The sequence below is a fragment of the Petaurus breviceps genome, unplaced genomic scaffold, assembly GCF_028583685.1.
Source record: "Petaurus breviceps papuanus isolate PSGF00001 unplaced genomic scaffold, PetGlider_PUasm1.0 90740, whole genome shotgun sequence".
Classification (NCBI taxonomy): domain Eukaryota; kingdom Metazoa; phylum Chordata; class Mammalia; order Diprotodontia; family Petauridae; genus Petaurus; species Petaurus breviceps.
The window spans coordinates 10149289-10174417 of record NW_027187330.1 but is presented as its reverse complement, the minus strand read 5'-3'; the positions used below and the strand labels follow the sequence as shown (position 1 = coordinate 10174417).

Here is a 25129-nt window from a genome sequence, read left to right as displayed (position 1 = left end):
GGTGCTGAATTAGATTCTCTCTATAGTACTTTCTAACTCTATAATTCTATGATTATCCCAACAACAAACTGTATCTATTTTTATTTCTCATCCTTCCAAGATCCTGTTCTGTACTATATAACAATGAATGGTAAATAGTTCTTAAATAGGAAAAAAAATGAATAGGAGGAGGGAAAGGAAGGAAGGGAAAAAGGGAAAGGAAGGGAAAGAAAAAGAAAAGGGAAAGAAAGGGAAGGGAAGGGAAGGAAAAGAAAAAGGGAAGGAAAGGAAGGGAAAGGAGAGGAGAAGAGAGAAGAAAAGAGAAGAGGAGGGGAGAGGAGAGGAGGGGATAAAAGAAACTGAATACATTTAACCTAGAGAAAAAAAACTAGGAAGAAATATGAAAACTGCCTTAAAATAATTGAAGGGTATCCATGCAGAATGATTAGATGATTTGGGGGTGATTAGACTGATTTTATTTGGAACTAGGATGCAGACCAAAGAGTAAAAGTTACAAAAAAACTGATTTTGGTTCAATATAAAGAAACCTCCCAAACATTTAGAGATGCCACAAACTAGAATGTTCTACCTCAGAAGTGTCCTGGTCCAGGAGATATTCAATAAAAGGATGGACTTTTTAAAATTTTTGTAAAGGAATCCATGCTTCAGGTTGAGGTAAGAAGGGAACATAAGTTCCTATCTAACTGAGATTCTACAATTCTATAACAATGGATGAATAGGAGGAGTCAAAGATTATTCCATGTTGCAAGGAAAGAAAAGAATTGTATGGTAAGTGGTGAAGAAGGTAAAAGTCCATATCCCCTGCATATTGACTATGACCAAGAACAAGTCATCAGGCTTTTCCTTCTCTTGCATAGGGAGCTCTGGGAATGCCTGTTCAGGGCTACACTGTATTGTTGAATTCAGGAATCTCTCTTTCTCTCTTGTCATGTAGCTGATCTCTATTTTCTTCCAGGGTTCAGAGATCCTGACAGTGGTTGCTGTAGATGGTGATCGGGGTAACCCTAACATGGTCCTCTACAGCCTTGTGAATGGTGAGCTCCAGGGGATGTTTGAAGAAAGGATGCCTGTCTAACTGGTCTCCCTACCAGTTCATAAACTCTTTGTACCCCAACTTTCCAATTATAGAACTAATATACAAGATGATAAGGACAAAGGCAACACTATTCTATGAAGCATAAAACCACTCAAAATATTTATTTCCAAATATTTTTATTCTCAACTCTATATAAAGATAACAAAAGGCTACTTCATACTCAATCAACAAGCATTATTAAATGCTTACTATGTGACAGGCACTGTACTAAGGACTGGGGATACAAAGGCAAAAAATGGTCCCTGCCCTCAGAGACCTTACATTCTATTCTCTTTTCACATTCATGCACACATACATTCATATCCCAAAATTCCTCTTACACTGTTATTGTATAATAATCTCATAATCTCACACAAACCACACCTGCTGGCCTTCACTCTAATATAAACCAACAAACATTTATTAAGTCCCTATTATATGATAGGTCCTAAATCTATGAAATCTATGAAAATAAAATGAAAAATAAATCCCTTGTCCTCAAATAGCTTACAGTCTATTCTATGTTCACAAGTATGCACATATACCCACATATGCACCCCAAGATTCCTCTTACACTGGCACCATAAAACTCATACTCTCATACACAGCATGAACACATGAGTCTTACAGACACACACACAACACATACATGCACACACCCCAAGTAGTGCCCCCAAATTATTTTCTCTACACTCACACAGACACATAAATTATACTGTTCTATCTCCTCCTCCTCCCCCCGATCACATACCATCCACTTCTCATCTAGGTCTTTATGCAGGACCAGACCAAGAGTCAGGAACATAAAAACTACCAAGGATAAGCCAAAGCTCAGGAAGGAAGTCAGTCACCCAGACTATAAATACCAACAGGAAAGGTAGAATCAAGTCACTGAGCACCAACTCCAAGGGTTAAGAAAAGAAAAAGCAGTTGATGGATTCTAACTTTGAATTCCCAAAGTTCTCCTGTTGGCAAGGTGTCATTAATGGGGTTCCACAGAAATTTTGGTCTATTTGCAAGTCATGCTTCACAAATAGTGAATATGGGGTGAAGGAGAGAGGAGTTACTCAAAGGCAGTCAGATGACACAATCAACATTCCCATAAATACATACAACATAAAATCACACAAACTCTTTTCATACACACAACTTTTCCTCACAAGGAAGAAAATGATGATAGTATAGACACTCTGGACGCATGGTTTCTGCCTTCACCCTTATGTCTGAGGGCATTTATCTAGGTTTATTTATTTGGTTTTTGGGTTGTTTTTTTTTTAATCTACAAGCAGCCTCATAAAATAAAAGATGCTAGAGATCCCTCACAGTAAAGATTATAAATCTGAACCATGCACATAAGTACAGGCATTGCCATATTATAAAACCTTAAGCTTACCGGAGATGAACCTGTAGATGTGGGACCCTGGGGTGCCATCCTGATGAGAATACTTGGGTTTATTCTTGTTCTAATGTCTCCTCCCCTTTGTGGCCCCATAGGGAACTGTAGTTTACCTTGTTTTGAAACAGGGAGTCACGAAGCCTTCAGGATCAATGAAACCACAGGAGGCATCTCTGTCACAGTGTCCCCCAGCCAGCTCAAGAAAGAGGTGTATGAGCTGAGAGTAAAGGTATGAACTGGGACCTACTTCTTACTTTGATTGAATTTCTGTTTATGGACCAGAACACAGGTTCTGATGATTCTAAGGAACTTGAAGAAGGGTTGGTTGACTTGGTAGGAAGATGAAATGGTTCATCACTTATGTAATTTTGGGAACATAGAACATTTCTCCAACCTCTCACAAATACATGAAATTCTTCCACTAGAGATTCTTTCCTTTGGGTGTGGTTGATTTGGGGGTAATATTAAGTACCTAATTCCTCAAAGCAAATGTGTTTAATCATAATGGCTCCTATTTATATAGTCTTTATGAGTTTTTACAAAATTGTAAAGAGACAACAAAAGTGTTTTTATACCCCTTTTACAGATAAGAAAATTGAGACTGAGAAGGAAGTCATTTTTCTGCTGTTTACACAGCTACTCAACCTTGTCTCCATTTACATGTTATCCCCTATCCAAACCAGAAACTAGGAGAAAAAAGGCCTTTTCCATTATAGCACTAATAGATGACTTTTTTCAGGAGGGGCTGGGAAAACAGAAAGGAACTGGACACTTAGAGAAAAACCAGGAAAGGAGAGAGGGCACTAAGAAGGGTCTTTTGGGGGCCCTGAAAGCAAGTTTAACAAGGGTCATAATTCTGCCAAGCACCAACCTTTGATCAGGAATCTGGGAGGGCCACACCTTTTACCAGAATGGGTGCGAAACAGTAGCAGGGAGTCCTGTCCTTGCCTGTTGCTTACCTATTAAAATGTTACAGGGTTCCCTTGACTACCAGAAAATCTGGCCCCCACTCAAGAGTCTGACTTTGGGGGAAGCAACCCAACATGCATGGACTTATCACATCTGTGCCTCTAGCTTCCTATCCCTGTTTCCTAGAAGCTCCCTAAAATTTTATCCCTTAAATCCCCCACCCTTTGATATTAATACCTGCTATCAAGAAGGGATCCTGTTCCCTGAGATATAAATGACTGATAAGATAAGGCAAAAGCTGTTATCCTTCCAGAGGAGATCTGCGTTTTACCTTGGACAGGAGTGGAAGGAATTATACATGAGATATTTAAGTTCCTATTATAGCCTAGAATTTCAGATATTAGCTAGTTTTGTGGTCAAGAGGTTTTAGATTTGTTTGTTTGTTTTTTTTTAGTGGGAGAGGGGCTTTTAGAGTTTTATTAAAAATCATACCACATATACCTGTGTCTACTCTGCCTGTATATAAAACCAAACAGGGAACTCTGCATGTATGTTTGTGTTTGGGGATAGGAAGAGGGTTGGAGGGTATGTATGTTTGGGGATAGGAGGAGGGTTGCTGGAAGAAAAGCATTTGTGTGACTGATAACATCAGATATAAGCAACTTTCCCAAGGTCAAACATCTAGTAAGTTGCAGAGTCAGGATTCACACTCAAGTCTTCTGACTGCAAATTTAGAACTGTCTCCACTATTTCAAACTGTATCCTAATGTTTGTGGGTGACTGTTTATCCAGGGATCTGGAGTAACTCATTCCAAATATATGACTAATATATATTAAATTCTTACTGTTAGACACTGCTATGCCCTGAGGATGCAATTAAGAGTAGTGACAATATTTGTCCTCAAGGAAATTGCAGTCTAATAGAGGAAGCCAACATACATAGGATAGTGAGAACTAGGAAATAGAGTTTGGGTCTAGTATATAGGGCAATCAAATGCCACATCCTTTCCAGATGTAGTGCCACTATACTGTTGATTTAATTAGAGCAAGGTAGGAGAGGAAGTCAGAAGGGCTGGTAAGCAGATGACTAGATAGCTGGATGGCATATGAAAATGAAACACGGTCTGGTGTGTGGTGCCAACCAGCTTCAGTGGGACTAGCCCAGTGTTTTAACTTCTCCAAGTACCAGAACAATAGATTCTAGAGGTCCAGAGCACAGAGGTCCAGCTCCAGAGGCCCAGGCCTGGCATGGAAGGTGCTAGTGCAGGGAGAGAGAAGCAGCAGATGGCCAGATGGCCTGGGTGGAAAGCTAGATGACTGGATGGAACGTGAAGATGAAGCAGATGTATTTTTGTTTGTTTATGCATGTGAGGGTATATGTGTGTATACAAGTTGAAGATCTGCAGGAACTAGATCTAGCTTTGCAGCCCTGAACCCCCAATGTTCCCTCGTATAGGTGTCAGAGGTCAGTTCCAGAGGGACCCTGACAGCTCAAGCTTCAACTACGGTGACCATCAGGGTAGTTGACCTCAACAACCATCCTCCAACATTCTATGGAGAGAATGGACTCCAGAATATGTTTGAGTTGACAATGTATGAGCATCCATCTGAGGGGGAGATTCTTCGAGGCCTCAAGATCACAGTCAATGACTCTGATCAGGTAGGTCAGAACACTCTGTCTTCCTAGGCAGCCACTACCTAGATGAGGGGAGGAGAGGTTTGAGTTGTGATACAGAGGGGAGAAACTGGGCCATCCAATTTCTATCTATATTAATTAAGCATTCTTACTAAGGACTAAACCTAAGTTTCCCCATCCTTAAAATGATGGGGTTCATCTAGATCGTCACTAAGGTCCCTTCCAAAGCTGACACTCAATGAAACATGTGGAATGTAGTCTTTAAAAAACAAGTTGAGGAGCCAATGAGTTCCTAGTTTTTGTTGTATCTTTCCCCCTCTCCCCAACTTTCACCCTTACCCTCTGTTCCCTTGCTCCTCTCCCTTTCCTTTTCTACCTTTCTTTTTCAGGGGGCAAATGCCAAGTTCAACCTGAGGCTTGTGGGGGCTGGAGGCATCTTCCGGGTAGTTCCCCAGACCGTACTGAATGAAGCACAGGTCACCATCATCGTGGAAAATTCAGCTGCCATTGACTTTGAGAAGTTCAAGTTGTTAACCTTCAAGGTACCATGAAAGTTTCCAAGTCCTGGCCCTTGGGACTGGAGGGAACTCCGCAGTTGAGAAGGAAGGAACCAGGCTGGGGGATGGGCCCTTCCTTTCTCTTTCTCAGTGAAATATTAACCCACCCACTGAGTCCTGATGCCCTATCCCTTCCTCATTTGTCCAGAGCTAGGCAAGTGCTGCATGATCCACACACCTGTCCTGAATCTCCTCATCCATCCTTTCTATGCACTCAAGGGTAGTCCAGTCATCACAGCTGGAATGTCATGTCTCCATTTTTCTATTCCCCTCCAAGGGCATGACATGTAGCAACTCCCTTCAGAGAAAGGGAAACAAAATCATGGTAACTGTTGATAAGATTATTCCTCTATTACCCAGTAAATATTGCTGTGTTTGAGGAATCTTCCTTCAATGTGAAGGAATCAGAGAACCTGAGTTCAAATCCAGACTCTATCTACTGCTTACTAGTTATGAAAACCACCAAAAAGTCATTTCACTCTGCTTGGCCTCGGTTTCCAGATTTGTGAAATGAGGGAGTTGGACTAGAAGGGTCCCTTCTGGCCCTAAACCCCATAACTCCAAGGTAGAATGCTCCCTCAGACTTCAGGTTCCAAGGGAAGAAAAAGGATAGGAGGGGAAAAGCAGAAGGATGGAGGCAGGGTGACCTTAGGGTATCAGCTAACGTTTCAATGATCAACCCCACAGCAGCAATTAAATAGCCAGTTTGTCCAGCAAAGATTGCTAGAATAGGATATTAGAGAATCACCTAGGGACAGTTAGGATGCCTAGGAGAAGAAATGCACACATGCCTTAGCTTATGGACCCTCATACAAGGTGCATCCCAGGGCTCTCTGCCTTGGGAGCATCAAGGCCAAGTTGTTTCTATTGCTGCCTCAAGCTTCCTTCCCAGGTTGTGTTTATCATTTGGCAGCATTGCATGAATGCCCTCAACCTCCCTTCTCTTCCTTTGCCAGCTTCTGGCTGTGGAAGTGAACACTCCTGAGAAATTCAGCTCCACAGCAGACATTGTGATCCACCTCCTGGACACCAATGACAACGTCCCCAAGTTTTCCTCTGACTACTACATTGCTCGGATCCCAGAGAATTCTCCAGGGGGGTCTAATGTGGTGGCTGTCACAGTGAGTTGGGGATAAGCCTGAGACGGGGGCAGGAGCAGGGCAGGACTATTACTGAAAGTTGAGGTGCTTGTAGTGAATTGATGACAGAGATGGAAAGTTTATTGTCAAGGGTGGGGAGGTGACAAAAGTAGAAAGGGTCTAAGATTTGGTGTTTGTCAGGAGCTTGACTTCTCCATCTAAGACTGTATCTGAGAAACTGGGTTGGGGCTTGAGAAGGCTTTGTGATGAGAGATAACAGGGGGAGCTTTTCTCCTAGCTATTTTTTTTGCTGAGATGCCCAGGCATCACAGGAAAAGGAAAACAAAGGATGCTTGAGTTAGGAAAAGGGAAGACAACACCTCCAAAGCCTCCACCACGTGGAGGGCCATTTGTTTCCTCCTTCTCCCGGCTTCCTAGTCCTACCCTTGTATGTTTGTCAGTATCTTTTCTCCCCTCTGCCAGTCCAGGCACTGCCCTTCAGCTTAAAGGAAAACATCAAACCTGAGGGATCTGCCCCAGAACTCTAGAAAGGGCTCTGACAAACAGATGACAATTCAAGGTAGCCAAGAGCAGCTCTGGTGTTCTGCATGGGTTTTTTCCTTATGCTTCCTATCAGTGAACTTTGTCTTTCTAAATGACATAGTAGGAGAAATGGGGATGGGCATAAGGAAAAATTTTAAAATCATCCTTTTTGTGGGATCAACAGATCCTGGAATTGAATCCAAATCCACAGACAGATCCCCACTGGGGAATCATGTCTTCCTTTCTCCCAGTCTACTTTTGTTTCTGCTCAGATCCTAAGAGTACTGGTTCCACTGATAACTGAGATCTTTTGGGAAGAACACTATTGGTCTCAGGTCAGTTTCCCCACTTAAAGAGATTCTAAGATCTTCTTGCGAAGCAGTGGAGAGGATGTCCAAGTGGCAAATGAGGAAAAGCTAAGACACTAAGTAACGGGGGTACAGGTGTGGTATACCTAGGGTATACCACAAAGGAAGAGAAAAGATCTTGGTGCCTATTGACATATCTAATAACCACTTGTCAGAACTATTACAATGGGAATGAATTCTGGGCAAAGGTTAAACTAGATGATCACTGAGGACCATTCCATCTCTCAAATTTGACATTTCTATGAGTTTGAACTCTCTCTAATTCACTTTTCTAGGCAATGGATCCAGACTCAGGACTATGGGGTGAAGTCAAATACTCTATTTATGGGACAGGAGCAGAGCTGTAAGTATACCTGCAGACTTGAACACACAATCCAGAAGATTTATTCTAGTGTCTCATAGCATCAGCATGGTGGAAGGAGGTGGGGGAGCTGGTATAGGAAGGGTTAGTGCCCTTGGCACCGGCTATGAGGAGTTGGAGAGGAAAGGAATATAGGGTGGGAAAGAGTAGGGAGATATGTGGAAAAAAGAGGGGTGATCAATTACATTGATATTACAATTTAGGGTTATAATTTAAAACATGTCCTCATGAAACCCCAAGAGATAAGTAGTACAAAGAATATTATTCCCATTTACAGAATAAAAAACTGAGACTCAGAAAGGAGAAATTATCTATCCAAGACTAGTAAGCTGGTGAGTGTAACAAGACTATAGCCCATATCTTCTGACCCCAAAATCCAAACCTTTTTCCAAAACCATAAGAACTTTCTAGAGATCAGTCTTGAAAAGATTTCCAGTTATATGGGAAAGCAGAAACTGTCTTCCTTGTGCTTCAGAGACCTTTCTGTGAAGACAGCCCAGGAGTTGCTTCCTCATCTCACATGGCAATTAAAAGCAGGGAGAGTAGTCAGACAGAGACCTAAAGCTTAACAAATCACATAATTAAACATCTGCTACCTATACAATTTATTCTGGCTTCTACCCTTCCAAAAGTGCTTCATCTATAAATATAAATAAATTCTTGAGCTTCCAAGAGGAGTCTGGCAGTGCCTGATTAGAATTTCCTACATTCTCCAGCTTGGGAAAGGAAGGAAACAAGCATTTTAAAGAAGCATTCTGGTCACTGTGCTAAGAACTTCACATATATTATCTTATTTGATCCTTCCAACAATCCTGGAAGGTAAGTGCTATTATTATCCCCTATTTACATTTAGGGAAACTGAGGCAGGCAGGGGTTAAATGACTTGCCCAGGGTCACACAGCTAGTAAATGTCTGAGGTCGGGTTTGAAGTCAGGTCTTCCTAACTCCAGACCCAGTGCTCCAGTCACTTTATTCACTTTGCCAACAGAATGCAGGAAAGATTATCTCAGACACTTTGTTCCCCCCTGCCCAACAGTCAATGGCTAACAAATCCATGGTACCATTTAAAAAAGATGGGACCCTTTGCCTGGGTTAGGGTTCCACCCTCCTCATTCATACCATATCTTGCTGTTGCTTTGCTACTCAGTTTTTAGTACATTTATTTTATGTGGGTGGCTACTCTCATATGATGAGAAGAGAGATAAAGACTCCTCCCACCAAGCCCTGGGCCATGAGTCTTTCTCAAACCAAAATGCTGAATAGGCATCAAGGGCTATGGTATAAGAAATGATAAGTATTCGAGGAGGCTAAGTAGCACAGGGGATAGAGTGCTGGACCTGGAGTCAGGAAGATCCAAGTTCAAATCCAGCCTTACTGTGTGACCCTGGGCAAGTCATTTAACCTCACTCAGTCTCACATTCCTCATCTATAAAATGGGGGTAATAGTTGTACCCATGGTGGCTTTGAGTGCTAAAAAGCACTCTGCAAAACTTTAGAGTGATACACACATGCACACGCACACACACACACACACACTTCAAATCCAGACTCAGACATTTAGTGTGACCTTGGGCAAGTCACTTAACCCTGTTTGTCTCAGTTTCCTCATCTGCAGAAGGAAATGGCAAGCCACTCCAGAATCTTTGCCAAGAAAATCCCAAATGGGGTCACAAAGAGTTGGACACAGCTAAAACAACTGAACAACAACAAAAGAACACAAGAAAAGAAGCTGACATAGTAGTAGCAGCTGAGACTTAGGTTAGCAAAAGGAGAGCTTCCTGGAAAGGCCAAGGAATATCCTCCTCCAGAGAGTCATAAAACCAAGAGCCAGGCACATTTTCATGCAGGGAGATGATGTAGCTGGTTCTTCTCAGCTGGGTGGTACAGCAGATCGAGTGCCAGTCCTGCAGTCAAGAAGACTTGAATTTGAATCCAGTCTCAGATACTTACCAGCTGTGTAATCTTGAACAGGTCGTTTAATGCCTGCCTCAGTTTCCCCAACTGTAAAGTGAGGATAATAATAGCACCTACCTGCCAAGATTGTTGGGAGGATCAAATGAGACGTTTACAAAGTGCTTACCACAGTGCTGGCACATAGTAGGCACTTGATGAATATTTATTCCCTTCCCCTTCCTTTTCCTTGAGGTCAGACACCAGGCCTTGTTTATTTTTGTATCTCCCCCTATGTCTAGCAATCTGTACAAACTAAGCACTTAAATAATCTTTCCTGAAGGAATGAATGGAAGGCCTCTGAAGTCAAGTTGTCATATCCCAAACACTATATGATGTAGAGGAAAGAGGGAGCAACGGGGATCCAGTTCTCAGGGGGCCTTTGACCCCTACTGAGAGCTTTCACCTGAAAAAGTGGCAGGCGGGTCAGTTGTGATCATCAGACAAAGGGGAAGGGCATGGGGCAGAGGACTTGATGGGCTCTTGCCATAGGTTTACAGGACTTTCATCTAGAAAGGACATTAGAGATTATCTTATCTAACTCCTTCATTTTGTAGATGAGAAAATAATATTCTGAGAGGAGAAAGCTCACACAGCTAATAAGTGACTACTAATAAGTAACTTCCCAAGAACCATGGAATCTGTGAAGAGGAGAATTAGAATACAAGATTCACTAAACTGAAAAAAAAAAAAAGTCCAGGAACAGAGAAGGCAAAAAGCAGGTCAAGGTCAGCATCAGGGTCAAATACAAATCCAGTAGGTCAGATGCTGCCTTAGTGGAGGCACCGACAGGTCCTTCCAGCCCTCTCCAGAAGAATTGAGTCTGACATTCACCGACTGTCTTAGCTGTCTAAAAGGCCCTTGAGCAACTGTGAGGTAGTGATTGATCCTCCTGCTGCATACAGGGACTCAGAGACTGATCTCCCCCAGAGGACAGGGACTGCATAGCCTAGATTTGAAGTTAGAGAACCTAAGTTTGAATTCTAGCTCTGATCCTTACTGTGTGACCTTGGGCAAGTAAGACACTCATCCTCTCAGGGTCTTGGTTTCTTCCTATATAAAATGAAAAGCACAAATTATATGATCTCTAAAATGACTTCCAGTTCTAAATCCTATGATCTTGCAGAGTCATTGATCCAGCATCTTTTTACAGCACAGCCATAGAATTTTAAAGCTGACAGAGGCTTTAGCTGCTGTCTCCCTGATTTTACAGGGAAAGAAACCCAGAGAGGCTGGAACTTAAAACCACCCAGCTGTGATCATTCCACCTCATCTTGAACCCTTTCAGAGACAGAGAGCTCACCACTTTGTAAGGAGGCCTCTACCACTGCCCTGAATTTGTTCATACTTACTCATCCTGGGGCAAAATATACTTCCCTGTAACTTCCTTCTATTGTCCTAATCCCCCTCTCTGGATCAGATGCCTTTTGTACATGACTCTTTCTAGGTAATTGAAGACATCACATCCCTGTAAGTCTTCTCTTTGCCAGGCTAAATATCCGCAGTGCCCTTACCCATTTATCATGTCATGGTTTTCCCTCCATCAATTCTGATCACTGTCCTCTGGGTCTACTCATTTATCAATGATGCTCCATCGAAAATTTGTATCCCAGGACTGATTATAGTATTACAGATATGGCCTGGGCAGGGAAGAGTCCAGTGAATCTATTGTAACTTCTCTTCATGGAAAGTTGTTGGGGTTTTTTCCTCCAACCTGGGATTTCATGGATCGGGGAAACTTCCAGTGAGAAAACCCTGCCTGCCAATGCAGATGCATGCCTGCTCTGCAACACTCAATAAGTCAATCAATGAGCATTTATTGGGCTCTTATACTGAACTAGGAACTGTAATATAAAGTCTTAGGAACTTTCTTGGGATACTGTGAGGTCAAGTGATTTACCTAGGGTCACACAGAAGCAATCAGAAGCAAAACATGAACATGAGTTTTCTGATTCTGAGACTGTTCTCTATCAACTATCCCAAGATACCTCTCGAGATTTCATCACACACACACACACACACACACACACAAACACTTTTTTCTTCGATTGACACAATGAGTTCATTAAGGAAATAAGTGTGATATGGTTTAGGGACTATTACAGCCTGTACCTTTCTAACCTGCTGGATGATAATTTTTAAAACTAATGTCCTTTCCATTTTGGGAGAACTAGAGACCCAACTTATACCGTATAGGTCATATATATGTATATATGTATATGTATATATATGAGTACACATATATCTATATATACCCACATACATACATACTTACACACACATATACATACATACATACATAATTATTTGCATGTTGTTTCCCCATTAGAACAGGAGCTCATTTAGGCAAAGACCTTGTTTTGTCTTCCTTTTATATTCCCTAGCATTTTAGCACAGTGCCTAGAACGTAATAAAGGTTTAATAATGGTTTATTGATTAACCAATGGATTGATAGACTCCACTAGCTTTCCCATATGTAAGAGATTGTTTGTGAGGCTTACCGGATGATGATCTGGAGAATTCAAGTCTGGGGGATTGAACAACTTGCTAACACAGGGAATCATATTCCAAGAGAAAGGGCAACATTAATGCTTCTTTTTTAAATTTATTTATTTATTTTTAGTTTAAAGCATTCATTTCCATAAGATTTAGTGTTTTAAATTTTCTCCCCTACCTCCCCTGTCCACTCCCCAAGATGGTGTGTAATCTGAAACAAAACAAACCAAAAAAGAGCAAATAGTCTGCTTCGATCTTCCTTCAGACTCTATAGTTCTTTCTCTGGATGTGGACAGCATTTTCTATCCTGAGTCTTCTGGAGTTGGCTTAGATCCTTGCATTGCAAGAAACATTAATGTTTCAACCCCTCTGACCCCTGGAGAAGCTTGAGGAGAATATGAGTTGACTGTCAGAGAAGATTAGATTGATCCATATTTCAATTTCTTGCCTTGTTGGCTCCTGACCCGTATATGTATCATCTGGCCCTTCCAGATTCCTCATCCATCCATCTACAGGAATCATCTATACTCAGCCTTGGGCTGCCCTGGATGCTGAGGTCACCTCCAAGTACAACTTCTATGTGAAGGCAGAAGACACAGAGGGCAAGTACAGCCTTGCTGAAGTGTTCATCACAGTGCTTGATGTCAATGACCACTCCCCAGAATTTGATGAAAACATTCAGGAAAAGACAATGGTCCTAGGATCCCCAGTAAAAATTGAGGTGGGTTGCTAGGTTGGCCTTTTAGGGGTCAGTCCCATTCCCTAAATGGTATGAATAGACTCTATGCTATGCAAACCGTTATCAACAGGGGAAATAAGAAAATCATAGAATCCAGATATTAAGAATAAAAAGATACCCAGAAGACCAGCTAGCCCAATCTTTGCATATCTTTTTTATTGGCTTTTGAAAAATGTATATAAGCATTTATTGCCTTTCTTCTTCACTGTACCTCCCTTCAACTGAACAATTTTTTAAAAAGTAAAGCTATCACAATAAACATGCATAGTCCAGCAAAACAAATTCCCACATTGGTCACTTCCAAAACTGTACATCTCATCCCGTGCTTTAAGTCCATCACTTTTCTGACAGGAAGTGGGTGGCATGATTCATCTTTAATCCTCTGCACTCGTGATTCATGATTGCATTGATCAGTTCTACAGCCTTTCAAAGTTGTTTTTCTCTTTAATGTTGTTATTGTGTGAAATATTCTCCCACTTCTTGTCACTTCATGCTGCATCACTGGTTCAGAGAAGAACTAAACTATCCTCTAAAACTGCATATTTTGTCATTTTTATGACAAAAACAATAATCCATTCTACTCCCATACCATAATTTTGGCCATTCCCCAATTGGTAGGCACCTGCTTAGTTTACAATTCAGGACTACTACAAAAAGAGCTCCTATAAATATTTGTGTTCATACAGATCCATTTTCTTTCTTTGATCTCTCTGGTATTTAGGCTTAGCCTAATGCTATAGCCAGGTCAAGGTTAGGCACAGTTCAGTGACTTTGGGGGCACAAATGACAAATTGCTTTCCAGAACCTAACACTTGCATCTTACACCTGAGAAAACTGAAACACGGCTTGCTCAAGTCATACATCAAGTTAATGGAAGCGGCAAACTCGAACCCAGGCTGCTGGACACTCAGTTCAGCGCTATTTCTACTATGCTACATTGTCTCAGATCCAGTCCTCTACATTCACTTGGTTTCTTCTTCCTCTACATCCAAAAGCTTTGGTGAAACTTCCCCGGGCCTGCACTGATTCTATAGAATAAAAACCAACACACCAAAAACCAGAATTTAATCTGTTGGGGAAAAACAAACCCAATCTCTCAGATTCATCATACTTCGATGGGGCTTCTTGAGATTTTCAATTGCATTCAAAAGCATTTATAATAAAAAGGAAATTCTGTAATTTCTAACATGTCAACTTTGGAACTAAAAATTTCTCTCTCTGGCAGCACCCATATTTTGCCATTTACAAATAAACACAGCCCCCAAGGTGATTGCTTTGCATTTAAGTACCATGGTTCAAGGCATGAGATTCTCTCAAAAACCTCCAAATGAGTCATTTTAATTCATTTTGTTTACAAAAATATATAACACTTGAGCAGAGAGTGATTACTGTCATGAAACCAAAAACTATTGCTAGATTCCACTACACACATGCACACACCCACACACACACCACATATGCATGCATTCATGCAAACCACATGCATACATTGTCATTTAAGACATGAAATCACTCAAAGACTGCATCCTCCATAGGAATTATAGCACAAACTGCCTTCCCCAATCAAGTAAAAAACTACTTTTTAAATACCAGGACCTGCCCTTGGAGGAAATGAGAACTGGGGTCTTTGGACCTCTCTCATTCTCCTTTCTGTTCCCTTGTTTCCTTTCTGCTTCCTAGTTCTCGCAGTCCCATTACCAGGTGTTCAATGCCTACACCCTATCCAAAGCCCTTCACTGTAGCCACTCATCCAAGCCTCACCTCTCCCTAAAGCACTCCATGATGCAAAATATTTTCATTTCTGCAGTGCAGCTGTTCTCAACCAACCATCAGGGAGAAATCAATCTGATTCTATTCATTTACACTAGATCATGATTATCCTTTATCCTCCCAGGGCTAACCTCATGTTAACTCAAATGAATCTCTTATTGATGGAATTGCATACCACTTCTTTTAAATGAAGAAATTCATAAACAGTGAGGGAGATGTCTTTATTAAAGGAGAGATGATTTCCCTAGAACCCCCTAAAGTGCAAAATGTAAACCATTAGCTACTCTACCTACCAGTAAATCCAGCCCTGCTAAGCACTTACTCTATTCTCTGCTACTGTCCACAGACCAAGGAAGTCTATCATTAGTATTTCATCTGCCCCCTTACAGGATCATTGCTTAGGGAATATTTGAGTTCCCAAAGTCTGATTCCATCTTTCCTTACATGCAGGCTACAGACCATGATGCAGAGGAGCCAAACAATGTTGTGGACTATTCCATCATGCAGGCAGAACCCGCCAATGTGTTTGACATTAATGAGAGCACGGGTGAGATCAGGTTGAAAGCCTTTGTTCACTCCCTGGACATCATCCACAACATCACCAAGAACAAAGACTGCATCTGGTCTGTGCTGGTGCAGGCCAAGGACCGGGGCTCCCCGTCCTTCAGCACCACAGCTGTGCTAAAGATTGACATCCTGGATGAGGTAAGCTGGGCGGGCCAAAAGGAGGAAGAAAGATGCTTGGGGAGTTTAAAAGAGAAGCTCACAACCATCTCACTCACAGGTGTGTGGTAGACAGGATTCTTGCAGAGGGACAGGCCTCCAATTCTGAGATCTGGTGGGGATAAGCCTGCCTGCATCCTCACTCACGAATCTTAACAATCATCTAGGCCTCTCTCTCTATGACCCTCCTCTGTAAGTTCAGTTAAAGAGTGAGCCATGTATTCCTTTCTCATTAACATAGTACATACAAATGATGTTTATAGTTTGCTCCCTGTGGAAATCAAGCTTATGCTCCCCCTGACCCAGTACCCCCTCTCTCTAGAGCTTGGTTTTATCTATAAAGGAGAAAATGAGGGAATTTCAGTGCTATACCCCATCCCATTTGTCCTGGCCCATCTTGAAACCAGTCTTTAGAATCCTAAATCAGATCTTACAATACTATAGAAGTTACAAGACCCCTGCCTGAACCCCATGTGGATGAAGGCAGTAAAATACAAGGGAAAAGAACTCCAGACTTTCAGACAAAAGGGTCAGTCTACACCTGACTCTCCCCCTTACTAGGTTTGTGACTGCAACTAAGTCACTGGTTTTCTATGAATTTCAGTTCCCTTGCCTATAAAATATGGATGCTAGTATTTGCACTACCTTCTCCATAAGGTTCTCGTAATACTCAAATGTATCATGTCATAGAACACTGAATCTGGAATCTGAGGACCTGAGTTTGAATCTCACTATCCCTGCTGCTACTCACTACCTTAGGCAAGGCTCCTGGCCTCAGCCTATAAAATAGGGAATTGTGCTAGATTCTAAAAGGGCAGCTAAATGGATCTGTGGATAGATGACTAGGCCTGGAGTAAGGAGGATCTGGGTTCAAATCTTTCCTCAGACACTTACTCACTGTGTGACCTTGGGCAAGTCACTTAATCCTACTTGCTTCAGTTTCCTTATTTGTAAAATGAGCTGCAGAAGGAAATGGCAAACCACTCCCGTATCTCTGCTGAGAAAATCCCAAGTGCAATCATGAAGAGTCAGACACAACTAAAAAATGACTAAACAACTAGATTCTAAAATCCCTGGCAGCTTGAAAACCAGATGGTTAGTGTTAACCAAGGTTTGCGATGAGAAAGATAGAAAAACAAAAGAGTGATGTGCTCAAGGGTAAAGAAAACATCACTGAAATGGCTGGCCAAGGGTCAGGACTGGGTAGGGATAGAAAGGAAACCAGAACAGAGATGAAATAGGAGAAAATGGAGGCATCAAAAGAAAGGAGGTCATGATGAAATACAATTAAGGGATAGAAATTGAATCTGAGATTTCAATGATATATAAGGAGCTCCCAGGCAAGGAAACTTCTACCAATTCAGGCTGGCTGCTTTCTCTGCCGTCTCTAGTCTTAGGAAGTTGCATAGAGATTAAGGCATTCAATGATTTGCTCAGATCCACAGAGTGTCAGAAGCAGGCCTTGAACCCCAGTTTTCTTGGCTTTGAGACTGGTTCTATGCATTACACTGTCTTGTAAATTATATATATATATATATATATATACATATATATATATGCACACACATATGTATGTGTGTATAGTAGACTGTAAAGCTCCATTTAAATATCAGCAATTATTAGCTTCCTTAAAGAAAGATTGGTTTCCAGTAGTCTGTCTATCCAGTTACAAATGGATTATTTCTTCATGTATTTCCAAGTTAATTCAAAAGTAAGTCAAAGCTCTTTCTTTTCCCTTAATGAAAAGAAACCAAGAGTTTCTTTTCATTAAGGGAAAAGTTCTTTTCATTAAGGGCAGAGTTCATTATTAATGTATTTAACCATGCCTGTAGCCTAAGGCAAAGCTTAACATAGAATCCTAAATCATGTTCTGATTTCCTTGCTGTGGTCTGAACAGGGTGCTAAAGTTAGTGAATTTTTCTATTACAACACAAGCTAACCAAATGACTCCGGCAAAGATCAAGGCGCTTCCTTCTCAACAGCCATCATTTATTGAGCTTTTACTGTGAGTGGGCACAGTGTTAGGCACTGGGAAAGCAACTGTGTGTAGGAGACAGTCTCTGCTTTCTTTGATCAAATAGCAGAAGTGGAGAGACAGAACACGTATGTGAAAAGGTAATTAACAATACACCCACATAAAGAGAGATGGGCAATGTGATATAGTGGATAGAGAGCCAGCATCAAAGTCTGGATAAATTTAATTCAATACTATTTCTGATCTATATTAGTGTGTGACCCTGAATAAGTCACCTGACCTCTCAATGCTCTAATCAACTCTCTAAGACTGCCTTGGGAGAGGAGTTTCACAGTTGTCACTTCCTTCTATCAGACAAATCACAGGTCTTATTCCTATCCCTATACACTGATAAGCAGCAGAATTCTATGGAAAGAACCCTGGATTTGGCATCAGGAGGCCTGGGTTCAATTCCTGGTTATATTCATTATTGACTGTGTGATAGTAATGAAATCATTTTACTTCTCTAAGTTTCAACTTCTTTATTTCTAGAAGTGGTAATAATATTTGAACTGTCCATAGCATGTATAGAAATGTGTGTGTGTGTGTGTGTGTGTGTATGCATCCCATCTAACTTTCGCTGGTATTGTCAAGAGTCTAGGTAAGTGAAACTGTTACAATTTCCTGTCTAGCTTCCATAGATGTTCTGTTTATACTCCTTAACAGACTTTGAATAGAGGGCCCATGGCTGCGTTTCTGATGCAAACTAAAGACAATCCCATGAAAGCTATAGGCGTGCTGGCTGGAGTCATAGCCATCATGGTGGTCATTACTGTCTTCATCTCCACTGCCATGTTCTGGCGCAACAAGAAGTCCAACAAGATTTTACCGGTCCGTCGAGTCATCCGAAAGAGGCCGAGCCCGCCATCTCGCTCCATCAGGGCAGAGTGGCTAAAATTCAAGAGGTCTCATGCAGGAGACAAGTTTGCTGTCAAGGATGAACTGCCCAATGAGAACCAAAACAACAACAGCCTGATGTTCACTCCACCTCCTACTGCACCAGCCCTTCCCCCTCCACCTATCACCATCCCCAAGATCAGTACCACAGAGTGGACAGTGCCTACAGTCTCAGGCTCACTGACTCCCAAGCATACTAATAAGCCAATGAAGCAAAAGGACTTGGACAGACCTGTCCAGTCTGCCCTCGTTTCTGAGCTCAAGAAGAAGTTTGAAAAGAAGGCTGCAGATAACAAGCCTTATGTCTGAGAAATCTACTGTGGCCACTCTCAAGCCTGTCACCCCCCTATCCTTGTCCCTAAAAATTTAGAATCAGCTGAAAGCAGTTCAGATGGTACAATCACTCACTTTTTTGTACAAGTATTTACTGCTCATTTGCATGGATTCTCTGCCAATCTCCTTTTCCATTTTGCAGTGGGAATCATTTCTTCAGTGACCTAGAATGTAGGTGCTATTCACTAGATCCTAGTCTGACCATATGCACTTCCTTCTCTCCCCTGAAACTTTACCAAATGTCCCACTGCAAACAAAGTGTTCATTTGCTGACTGGTGTTCAAGTTGCCATTGAATGGGGGCTTCATAGGTCTTCTTGTTCCTACTCCCATCCGTGGAAAAACAGAAGCTCATTTGGCCATTATTTCTGAGCAGCCTGACGCAAAGGATCCTCAATCTATGAACAGGACTCCTGCAAGATGTGGGGACATCTATAATGTGATGCCAGCTCAGGCTGTTATCACCAAAGTAGCCTCCAAATGCTGGAAATTATTTGATAAAGGAGGTGGATAGGGTAGTAATAATGTTTGGTCTTCACCTAAGTAAAACAACTTCAAAAGAGGTATTTTGAAAGCTGTTAAAGGAGAAGGGGGAAATATGTTGTCTGTCTTTAAGGTGAAAAATTGATAGATTATTCTTTCATCCTCTGTACCTTCATGGTTTGGAATAGAGAATAAATTGATTGAATTTTCTCATTGGTGGAAGCAGATACTTAAGTATACAAAAGTCCACTAGGGGAATGGCACTTTAGTGTCTGGGGATAATCCAGGAACTACAAATGTTGCCCAAGTTCAAATTCATCAGATTGAACCATATACATCTGCACATACTGCGTCTCTATACATACCCACAAGTATTCTAAGCATTTCCTTTCTCCATGGAACTGTCCTGTGGTGGTAGTTTTTAAAGAGGCAACAAGGTATAGTAGAAACAACATTGGACTACACCTTAGGAGACCTGGGTTCTAGTCCTGACTCTGCTAATATTCTGGTGAATGTTCTTGATCCTGCCATGTGACCTCAGGCAAATCACTTAACTGCTCTGTGTTTCAATGAACTTAGTAAAAGAGGTCAGTAATTTCTGCCCAGCCTAACTCATAGAATTGTGAGGATCAAATGAGTTACTAATGAATGGAAGCATGCTTTGAAAGCTACGAGGTATTCTACAAATATAAGGTGACAAAAATAATGGTCTGGGATTTAAAAGACCTATATTTGAACCCTGGGTCTGTTACTAGCTGTGTTACCCTTAGCAAGGTAGTTATCCTCTGAACCTCAATTTTCTCATCTGTAAATTAGGTATATACCATGCATTGCCTATTTCTTCATCTTTTTTTTTTTTTTTGCTTTTTGGAGGGTAATTGGGGTTAAGTGACTTGCCCAAGGTCACACAGCTAGTTTTTGTGTTAAGGTCTGAGGCCAGATTTGAACTCAGGTCCTCCTGACTCCAGGGCCAGTTCTCTACTCACTGCGCCACCTAGCCGCCCCCATGCATTGCCTATTTCACAGGGTTATTGTGAAGAAAATGCTTTGTACACCTGAAAGTATCATGAGAACAATCATTATTATTAAGACTCATTCATTGGAAGAGTTGTTCTGCAAAGTATTGGGTGTCTCTTGCCTCTCATGAGTGCTGCAGTCACAATGTTTGTGTGAAGTCAAGTTGTTGTTTGTTTTTTTCTCAGGAGGGTCACTTTCTTACACAACACTGTTTACACTGCTGCTCAGTCTGTCACTTATGTCAGTGTTATACAAGAGAACAGCTAGTAAAGCCATGGAAATTTTAGAAATAAGAAACAGAATAGTCCTATTAGACACACTTTTCCCATAGAATCAAAGAATATTACGAGCTGATTGGGCCTTAAAAATCATTTAGTTCAATAGCTTCACTCTATTTATGAGGAAATTGAGGCCTAGAGATATGAAAGAACTATTCAGAGTCACACAATATTATTTAAGGACAGATCCAACATAAGAATTCATTTCTCTTGAGTCTTGACTTTTTTGACAATACTACATATAAAACTCAGCTTGGGCATATATTTTAAGGTTTTGACAATCTTTCCCTAAGAGAAAGGGAAGGAGGGTATCTATATCCTATGTAGCTGGGATCTGTTTTCAGCAAGTCAACTCTAAAGAAAACCAGGAATACATAAAAAGAAAAATGGAGGACAGTTCCTTGCTAACTTTGAGTAATCAGCACCTACTCCATTTCAGATGATTTTATTTATTAAAATTTGACTTACATATAACTTTTCTTTGGGCAAATGTGTTATACAATGTGTTCCATTAACAACCTGAAGCACAGATATACCATGTGATCCCTAGGTACCATATTGGGTTTTTCTTCAAATGCATGGCACTGCCATTATTATTATTATTTGCTTTTTGGAGGGCAATTGGGGTTAAGTGACTTGCCCAAAGTCACATGGCTAGTAATTGTGTCAAGTGTCTGAGGCCAGATTTTAACTCAGGTCCTCCTGACTCCGGGGCCGGTGCTCTATTCACTGTGCCACCTAGCCACCCCCACTGCCATTATTTAAGATCAAGAACTACAGCTAACAATTTGGAAACTGAGGAAAAACTAGCAGATTAAGTGAAACTAACCAGGATAGGGTGAAAGTCCAACAAACACTAGGGTGGGGTAGTTTTGTTCTATACCATGGAAGTTTGGGGACTTTTTTCATTGAACATTATCATTCCTACCAGTTGTAAATGTATTTCATTTTTTGTAATTATGAATAAAACCCTTTAAATTGAAGCCATGTTTTTACCATATGTAGCATCTGATCTCTATCATCATTCTTTCACTCATCCTCTCTGTCTCTGGAAACAGTGAGGCAATAAAAGAAAATGCCTGAAGTTTCATAAGCAAATAGAAACGAAAGAAGGAGGTGAAAAATTGTTGCAAGTTGTGTATCTTCCTAGGCACCTTGGCAATATAGTGGCTAGACTACTGGACCTGGAGTCAGAAAGAGCTAAGGTCAAATCCTGCCTCTGACATTTATTAGCTCTATGACCCTGGGCAAATCTCTGAACCCTAGTTTCTTCATCTTTATGGGATAATAATGGAGCCTACTCTACAAGGTTGTTATGAGGACGAAATGAAAAAATATACATATATTTAAAGTGCTTTGTAAGCCTTCCAGCTCTATAGAAGTTCAATGTATCATTATGATGATTTATTAACTTGTCACAGATAACATCTGAGAATAGCTTCTGTTTGTATTGGTGCTTTCCCCACCCACACCCGACTCATTCTTATGAATTAAAGAAACTAAGCAAGCTTAAAAGAAGAAAGGAAACATTTCTGTGGTGCTTACTATGTGCCAGGTACTGTCCTAAGTATTTTACAAATATTCTCTCTTTAATCCTCACAACAGCCCTGGGAGGCAGATGCTATTGTTCTCATTTTACAGTTGAAAAAACTGAGGCAGAGATAAAGTGATTTGCCTAGGGTCACACAGTTATTAAGCCTCTAAGGCTGGATTTTAACTCAGGTCTTCCTGATGCCAGGCATAGTGCTCTATCCACTGCACCATCTCTAAAAGGAAGCAGGAAGAGAATATGCATTTATTTGGCACCTACTATGTACTAGATTCTCACAACAACCCTAGGTGCTGTAATCATCCCCATTTTAGAGTTAAAGAAACTGATGTTAAATGAATTACCCATGGTCAAAAAGCTAGTATCTGAGTTCATATTTGAACTCCTGTCTTCAAGACTCCACCTAGTGGCCAAAAGGGGGAGGAAACCCAAGCCCAGCCTCACTCCTGAGTCTCAGTGACTCCCCAATTTGTAGCCAGCTATGAGAGCTACACACAAACGCCTTGAACAAAAATGACTGAGAATTGAAGATCTTGCTTCTCATGAGTGTGGAAATAAAGGGGAATTGTGAAGTGATCAATAGAGAGCAGGTTATGCTGCATTTCTGCAAGTGTTGAATAACAGCTATATTTATACAAAGTACATGCTGGCTGCCCCACTGGAAGAGAAGGTAAAAAAGCTAGAGGAATGTTTTGACACGGTCCTTGTTCTTAGAAAACATCATGTTTCTTGAAGGGACATGGAATGGAAGGAATACTCCTAGGTGGGGGGACAGGGGAGGAGGAAAATAGGAAAAATATCAAGGAAGGAAGGAGAGAGAGAGGAAGGGAGGGAAGGAAAGGATGGAGGGAGGAAAATGAAGGAAGAAAGGAAGGAAGGAAGGAAGGAAGGAAGGAAACCAAAGGAAGGAAGGAAAGAAGCCAAAGGAAGGATTTTTAAGCACATACTATATGGCAAGCACTGTGATAAGTGCTTTACAAAGATCATATTTTATCATCACAACAACCTCAAGAGGTAGGTGCTATTATAGGTGATGCAGAGAAGAAGGGAAGAAAGATCATCAAACATCTGGAGCAGTGTTGTAGGTATGAGGTTTTTTTTTTTGAGAGGTAGTCAATCTGTTTTCTCTGAAGAAACAATTTGTTGTGTTCCAAGTAATTATGCTATAGATCCACAAGTAACATCACAAAAGAGGTTATCCAGTAATGGTCAGAGGGGAAAAGAGTCTATTAGTGGTGGTTGGTTGCTCCCTACCTTTGTGTATCCACAAAGACAAAAATTTCACATACCATACAGACAGAAGGACTCAGAATTTGAGTTCAGGAAACAGATTGCAATGATGGGAGACTTCAACTGTCCAAGCATCTGCCAACACCCTCTTTTTCTGACAACAGCAGAGCAGCTGATGTTTTCTTAGATTGCCTTAATAACAATAATTACAGTCTTCAAAAAAATAAAGAGGGAGAGAGGGGGGAGAGGGGGGGGGAAGTCAGCCAACAAAAATTCATTAAGCATTTACTACATGCCAGGTACAGTACTAAGTGATCAGCATACATACAAAGAAAGGTAAAAAACAGTCCCTTCACCCCAGAAACAACCTTTAAATAAGTAGATCCATATTGTGTGTATGGCACACGTACACAAGAAATAGGAGAGAATTTCTGAAGGGAAGTCACTAACAGTTGGGGAGGACTGAGAAATGCCTCAAGAAGGTGGGATATAAGTTGAGTCTTGGGGAAAACCAAAAAAGGTAGGAGGGAGAGATGAGGAGGAATTTTTGGAGCATTCCAGGCATAGGGGGACTACTACTACATTATAGAGTATGTAGAAGGGAGTAAGGTGAAAAAAGAATGGAAAAGTGAAAGGGTTGAGATTGAAGAGCTTTAAATGCCAAATAGGGAGCTTTTGATTTGCTCCTGGAGGTAACAGGAAGCCATTAGCATTTATTGGAATTTTCATGGTCAGACCTCCACTTTAGAAAAAATCAGCTGTTAAGCTGAGAGGGGCAGGAATTCTAGTAGGAAAAGACTTGAGGCAGGAAGAACAATTAAAAGACTATGACAATACCCCAGCCAAGAGGTGATGAGAACCTGAATCAGGAAGGTGGCTGTGTGAGCAGAAAGAAGGGAACATATATGAGAGATGTCATAGAGGCAGAGATTTGACAGTGGATTGGATATGTGGGGCGAGTGAGAATGAGGAGGAAAGGAGGACATCAAGCTTGCAAGTCCGGGTACCTGGGAAACTGAGCTGGGGTGCCCGCATTAGTCATCGGGAAGTGCAAAAGGACTTGGGGAAAACATTGAGGAGTTCTATTTTGTATATGTCAAACACTCCCTTAATTCTCGTGTTTCCCTCTTGATTATCTCCAACTTAGCCTGTACATATCTCGCATGCACATAGCTGTTTGCATGTTTTCTCCCCCATTAGAATATGAGCTCCCCAAGAGCAGAAACCGTCTTTCACTTTTCTTTGTATCCCTAGTATTTAGTACAACATTTGGCGTATAGTAGGTTATTTAGCAAATGTTTATTGACTGACTAACTGATTGACTGAGATGCCTATAGGACATCTAATTCAATGTGGCAACACATGATAGGTGTGACCTGATGTTAGTTCATCTCAAAAAGATCTGCAAGTTCTACTGAAAAGCAGACTCAGTATGAGTCAACAGAGTGATGTGGCCTCCAAAAAAGCTACTTAGGCTCAAATTAGAGGCATAGTGCCAAAACGGAAGTGATGGTCATTGCACATCTGGAGCAAATGACCTCTAAAGTCCCTACTAGCTCTAAATCTATGATCCAATGGTCCTATTCTATTAGGTCTGGCTACCACATTTTACCAAAGATATTAAAATTGGAACAGGATTGTGAGAGGACTTGTGATTAAAGGATTAGTTGTACAAATTAGGGATATTTAATAACTTATTCTACTTAGATATCAGCAAAATGTTTGAC

General features: G+C 41.1%; 1 protein-coding gene across 1 annotated transcript in view; it reads left to right on the top strand.

The window, feature by feature from the left end:
* The window catches only part of CDHR1 (cadherin related family member 1), a 48986-nt gene extending 29418 nt beyond the window's left edge, over positions 1 to 19568 (top strand). The window contains exons 10-18 of the mRNA XM_069067073.1: positions 956 to 1034; positions 2600 to 2700; positions 4837 to 5040; positions 5406 to 5558; positions 6530 to 6694; positions 7839 to 7906; positions 12863 to 13091; positions 15330 to 15584; positions 18283 to 19568. Coding sequence (XP_068923174.1) covers positions 956 to 1034; positions 2600 to 2700; positions 4837 to 5040; positions 5406 to 5558; positions 6530 to 6694; positions 7839 to 7906; positions 12863 to 13091; positions 15330 to 15584; positions 18283 to 18822 — 1794 coding nt within the window. The 3' untranslated portion in view covers positions 18823 to 19568. The remainder of the gene's footprint in view (positions 1 to 955; positions 1035 to 2599; positions 2701 to 4836; positions 5041 to 5405; positions 5559 to 6529; positions 6695 to 7838; positions 7907 to 12862; positions 13092 to 15329; positions 15585 to 18282) is intronic.
* The last annotated feature ends 5561 nt before the right edge of the window (positions 19569 to 25129 follow it).